A 5,938-nucleotide genomic window follows, 5' to 3' on the forward strand; every position below is an offset into this window, starting at 1 on the left:
ATATATATATTAGAACCAGAGTCACCTATTGTTTTCTTAAAAGTGTCTTCAGCTCTTCATCTGCACATCTCCCACGCTCTTCTACTTTGGTTCCACTCTGTGGCCCTGTCATGTTATTCTACATGACGGTCTACTCTCCCTTTTCCCTCACCACCTCCTCCTCCCTGCACCGCCTGAAGCAGGGCCGGACCAAGATTTGCTGACTTCCTCTGTTTTGGGTCAGTTTGATCCAATTCAGCGGTCGTTACAAATCAGCTCTATTTGTCCCACCATCACCTGTCCTGGACACGAGATGTGTCGGCAGCTCCACGTGGTGCCGAGTGTACCGACAGATGGAGCTCAACCCCAGCAGAACCTCGCTCTTTTTTTTTTTCTTGTTCTAATCTAACCTTTGTTTCTGCTGCTAACCTGGCAAGACAGTTGTTCTGGTCTACAGAATCCAATGTGTCGTTTTGACTGATCTGAGTATGTTTAAAATTTATATTACAAAATGCTTGTTGTCTTCAGAGGTAGAGTTTGTATAACCAACCTTTCCTCAGTGGTTTACTGTATCTTACATGAGATTGTGACAGATTTTGTATCTACCAAAACCCACAAATAAACTGCTTTAGAGAAGGTGTTAAGTTTCACACAGTTATTTAATCATTATTTTCCACTTTTTCTAAACAGCATTTAAGCTTTTACCCTGGGTATTAAAAAGACTTAAAACAAAAATTATGAAGTCTAGTTTCAGGTTTGCAGAGGATTGTGTATTTGGGCAGCACACATATGAAAAAAAACACAATCCAGTGTATTTATGTGATTCAAATTCCAATGAAAGTTTTAAATAATTTTATTAGACCAGAACCTGACTTTTGCATGATCGAAAACATAACTCTACTGAAACAATGCTGCTGCTGTAATAATTGTCAAGAAAGATCTGCTTGCTCTCCTGCATGAGTTTACTAAAGTCTCTCCATTTTACTAGTGACTCATTTCTTCTGCAGCATGTAAAACCAGAAACACAGAAGCCTTTGTTGAGGTTGTTTCTAAACTCCCAAGTTTTTTTTTTAAATGGTAACTCCTTCTCTGCTGCTCTGCTTTACACTTCTGCATGACCTTCCTCTCCTGGATGTCACCTGTTGGTCATCTTGTCTTCATTTTCCCTCCCAGTCAGATGAAGACATAGCTCAATATTTGATAGGCTGATAGGATAAATGTGACTTCTTTATGTTTATGCTTTTTTTCTTGAGTTTTTTTTTTTTTGAATGTCGTGTGACTCAGATGTGAACAGTTGATGATTTGCCCGTTTAAAAAAAAACTTCTCTTGCTTTTCTTTGCTAACACCCATAGGGGGCGGCATTCCACACGGTGTGTTGTCGATGATGGGGCCGGGGGGTAACGCGTGCCAACTAACCGAGCACAAGCCACGCTGGACGGACACGCATGAAACTGTCCAGTCTTCCCCTGACACTGTCCAAAAGCACAATAAAGCTCAGGCTGACACTGAGACCGGGGCCAGGGCTGCCGAGCCACACCCCCAGGAGGGTAAAAGCGAGGGGGGCCAGAGAGGTGGCGAGACCTGGGTCCCAGATCTGGCAGAAACGCCCCTCTCAGAGTCTGGCTCAGTTTCTGAACCACTCACCGACCAAATCCTAGCTGCACACTTTGAGCAAATCACTGTTCAGGTTCAGGATCAAATCAATGAAGGCCAAAGGCCATGTAAGTTTTCTGTAGCTGTTTCCGCTAATCAGGAGGGTTCAAAGTCCAGAGGAGAAAAGGCAGGTGAGGACTTTTAGTCGAAGCAGAAATATTTCACAAAATTAACAATAAAAAAATCTTTACAACTATTTAAAACCCCAAGTAGTTTTAAGTGCAAAGATTGGTCATGCTCTATCCACATCATCAATAATCCTTACAAATGGACAGCTCCACTGGTGTTCTGATTGGGGTAAGTACTGTTAAACACCACTTATGTTTTTCTTAACTCAATCCAGTCCTTCTTCTCAGCCTCCTCGACCCAGTGGCCTGCTGTTTGTCACATCAGGACACGTCTCCACCCTGAGTCCCCTGAGCACTTTAACTCACAGAGGTGTTCTTTGATCGGGGGGGCGCTCTGTCTCCCCATCTGCTTGACCCAACCAGCACAAGAATGGAAAATTTGACCTTTCTGGGCATGCGGTTCTTCTAAACTCTTTGACTCTTTGTCCCACTTTTCAGCCTGAAAACAGGACAGCAAATCACTGCCCACAGTCACAGTCTCTTTAATCACTGCGTGTGTGTGTGTGGTTTTTTTTTTACCACAAATTCATTGTAACGTGCTTTAAAAAAYGTACGTTTAAGTAAAAATTAGCATGTAGGTTTTGCTGTGAACACATTGCATATAGCAACATATCTAAAGCAATGATGAAATAATTTCATGGAATAAAGATGATAACTGCATTTGACCAGATGTGGTCAGTTTCCCATTATTTCACTTTCACATGAGCTCAATCTCTCTGCAGAGGCTCTTTGGTGTTAATTTAAGTCCTCTGTCTCAGCCTCGCCCGCTCCACCCCATGGCATCAGTGTTCTGGAGTGTGTGCGTGACTCCATGGTGCTGGCCTGGAAACAGCCGACCTTCATCGGAGGCGCGGACATCACCGGCTACTTCGTCGACTACCGTGAGGTCATGGACGGGGTGCCGGGGAAGTGGCACGAGGCCAACATCAAGGCAGTCAGCGAGAGGGCTTACAGGGTAAGGGGAGCCAAAAAGCACTTTTTTTAAAATTTCCAGTCTGACAGTTTGATGAGCAAAGGTTTAGGTTCTTGCTTTATCACCTGCAGGTGTCTGACCTGAAGGAGAACAAGAAGTACCAGTTCCAGGTGCGAGCGGCCAACATGGCAGGTGTCGGCATCCCATCGCTGCCCAGCGACACCTTCCTGTGTGAGGAGTGGACCATCGCTGTTCCAGGTTGGTCTCTCAAGCTGCAACTTTTTGAAGTCATACACCTACCCACACATTTTTCCCAGCTTTACCTAAACAGTAAAATCTGTTGTCACATGTAGAAGTCCCTAAAAACAAGATGAGGACATATTTCCTCTTTGTGATCACATTATTGTTGCCAAACATCTAAAATATGTTCCAAAAAAAATTCTCTATTTTTCTGTAGGACCCCCTCACGATCTCCAGGTTAGAGATGTGCGAAGTGACTCTGTGGTGTTGCTCTGGAAGCCTCCAGTGTACCAGGGCCGCGATCCGGTCAACGGCTTCTACATCGATATCAAGGAAGCGGAYGCCCCAGAGGAAGCCTGGAGGGGAGTCAACACCAAGGCCACAGATAAAACATACATCAAGGTCATCACCTGGAGTCAGTTTCTCTGAGACATTTCTCTTCACGCTTGACTGCAGCTGCTGTGTCATCAATGTTCCTTTGTTGTTACGGACAGATTAAAGAGCTTAAAGATGGMGAGACGTACGTGTTCAGAGTGCGCGCTCAAAACAAAGCCGGCGTTGGCAAAACCTCAGAYGTTACAGAGCCGGTCCCTGCTGTGACCAAACCAGGTAGGACGATGATGATAAACGTGCTTCAGATGTGAAGCAAGATGTGGATGACAGTATTACAAATCAAACTCTTGTTTGTTTTCAGGCACCAAGGAGATAGTAGTGGATGTCGATGATGATGGTATTGTCTCCCTGAACTTTGAATGTGGTGACTTGACCCCTGACTCCAAATTTGTGTGGGCCAAGAACTATGAGGAAATCATAGACACCAACCGGCTGACAATAGAGACCAAAGGAAACAAGTGGGATAACTAAGTTTTATTTAACTAAAACTAACAACATAGTTATATCTACAATATACAATAGATAGTACAGATAAATTAAGGTGGTTGTATGGCACTGTATGTGTATATAACATTATAAAAATAATAGAGATCTATGACTAATATGACTATTTGAGTCCAAACCCTGCCTTGGTATTTGCTTTAATAGTGCATACATTCTGTGCAGGTCCAAAAGTGTTTTTAAGTCTCTTGGGGAGGAGGACATTGGTATTTATTCATGCCTCGTCACTCACACTGATGGTGCTTCATCCAGCTATACACTCTCTGAGGAAGGTGGGTTTTAAAGTATAAAGTATTAAAAAAAGACCAGCAGCAGTTGATGGTTTTTTAACTATGAGTTTCCTGTCATTTATCAGAGCTGAAGAGGCTGCTGGTGGTCAGCCATGATCACAAATTCCCCAGTAAGTGCTTCACAGCTTATTKATGGGACTAATTAAAAAAATAACTGYCACTTATTTTTAAGACGATTCACARTTTTYCCTCACCCGTCTCCCTTCACCAGTTATTCCCCTAAAGTCAGACCTGGCTGTGGAGCTGCTGGAAAAGGGCAAAGTGCGATTTTGGCTGCAGGCGGAGAAGATTTCGGCAAATGGCAAAGTCGATTATGTGTTCAACGACAATGTTCTCTCTCAGGGGGAGGTCAGTGAGAATCTGAGTTAAAACTTTGTTTTGTTGGTTTTGTAAAACAACTTAAAAGCTTCTTCTTTTACCTTGCTTTTGTTTCACAGAAATACAAAATGAACTTTGATAAGAACACCGGCGTGATTGAGATGCTCATGGAGTCTCTGACCCCGGCAGACGAGGGCACGTACACCTTCCAGATGACGGACGGGAAGGCCACCAACCAGTCCAGCTTGGTGCTGATTGGGGATGGTATGTCCAGTCAAAACAAGGTCTAAAAGTGTAGAAAAACACATGTAAAAAGTATAAAATCATTCCGTTTATCTTATAAGTCCTCTGATCAACCATTATTTGAAACATTCATCATGGCCTCTAAGCCAAACCTTACTGATAGTGTTTTTGCTCACTGACAAAAGTTCATGGAAACTGAATTAATTCAAAAAATAGTAAAGCATTTGAAAATGTTCCCCACCTGCAGAGGCACTGACTTTTTATCAACACTGGAGGGCAGTAAAATGTTTTAGAAATTATTTTACAATTGAAATCAAGAAATGAGATTTACTGACAGACAGTAGCAAAACTTCACAGGATTGTTTTATGTATTTATTGCTTTTCCTCAGAAGGTAAACTATTAAAATACAAACTATTTTGGTTTGCTAAAACCTCACCTGTTTAAACCTAACTGCCGTATCCTCTGGCATTTTGGAACAAATCTATTATTACAACTTTAAAATGCAGTAATTTATGAGAACGTTTATCTTAGAAATAACTCTTCTCATACTGTTTTTTTTCCGCAAACTAGAAATTACTTCACAAAGAAAAACGATCATGTTTGAGCTTCTATTTGATAAGTTGATTCGATTTGTTAGGAGCCAAGGAAATGTCATAAGGTTAGATTGGGATAAATTCATTTCAAATCCCTTTAACCCATTTTTATTCACAGTGTTCAAGCAGCTGCAAAAGGAGTCAGAGTTCCAGAGAAAAGAATGGTTCAGAAAGCAAGGTATGAAACATGATTAACTAAAATATATTTCTTTTTGACTGACTGGTTTATTTTTTAGACACGTCAGCAAAAACAAACAAAAAAAAACAGAGCAGCAGAAATGTGAAGTACTGTATAACTGGGCTAGAACAAGCCGATGTGTTAAAATTCCCTCTTATATTCRACTAAACAGAAAACTGAGCTCTACGTGTGTTTTCCAGGTCCTCACTTTATTGAAGGTTTGTGTTATGAGGTCACTCCAGAGTGCTGTGTGATACTCAAATGCAAGGTGAGTGAGATCTTTTTAAAAAGGCTGTTTCACTCTGAAAGAGTTTCTGAGTGTCTTAAACCTGCACCTCAGGTCGGCAACATCAAGAAAGAGACTTCAGCTCACTGGTCCAAAGCCGGACACGAGGTCAAGGCGGACGAACATCTCGGCTTCACAGAGGGAGTTCTGAAACTGGAGATAGCCCAGGTGAGAAGATACAGCATCATTTATTATTCGTGTTTGTATTTTTGTTTTATGTA

The 5,938-nt window shown here is 42.0% G+C and overlaps 1 protein-coding gene across 1 annotated transcript in view; it reads left to right on the plus strand.

The window, feature by feature from the left end:
* Positions 1 to 5,938, plus strand: part of myom1b (myomesin 1b) — a gene marked incomplete in the record, with an annotated part of 22,439 nt that overhangs the window by 10,472 nt on the left and 6,029 nt on the right. Inside the window, 12 exon segments of the mRNA XM_014013292.1 lie at positions 2,520 to 2,716; positions 2,806 to 2,932; positions 3,132 to 3,316; positions 3,409 to 3,523; positions 3,609 to 3,765; positions 3,974 to 4,080; positions 4,164 to 4,208; positions 4,310 to 4,446; positions 4,536 to 4,680; positions 5,372 to 5,431; positions 5,632 to 5,699; positions 5,772 to 5,885. Of these exon segments, the coding sequence (XP_013868746.1) occupies positions 2,520 to 2,716; positions 2,806 to 2,932; positions 3,132 to 3,316; positions 3,409 to 3,523; positions 3,609 to 3,765; positions 3,974 to 4,080; positions 4,164 to 4,208; positions 4,310 to 4,446; positions 4,536 to 4,680; positions 5,372 to 5,431; positions 5,632 to 5,699; positions 5,772 to 5,885 (1,457 nt within the window).

This window comes from Austrofundulus limnaeus, unplaced genomic scaffold, assembly GCF_001266775.1.
Source record: "Austrofundulus limnaeus strain Quisiro unplaced genomic scaffold, Austrofundulus_limnaeus-1.0 Scaffold100, whole genome shotgun sequence".
In the NCBI taxonomy this organism is placed as follows: domain Eukaryota; kingdom Metazoa; phylum Chordata; class Actinopteri; order Cyprinodontiformes; family Rivulidae; genus Austrofundulus; species Austrofundulus limnaeus.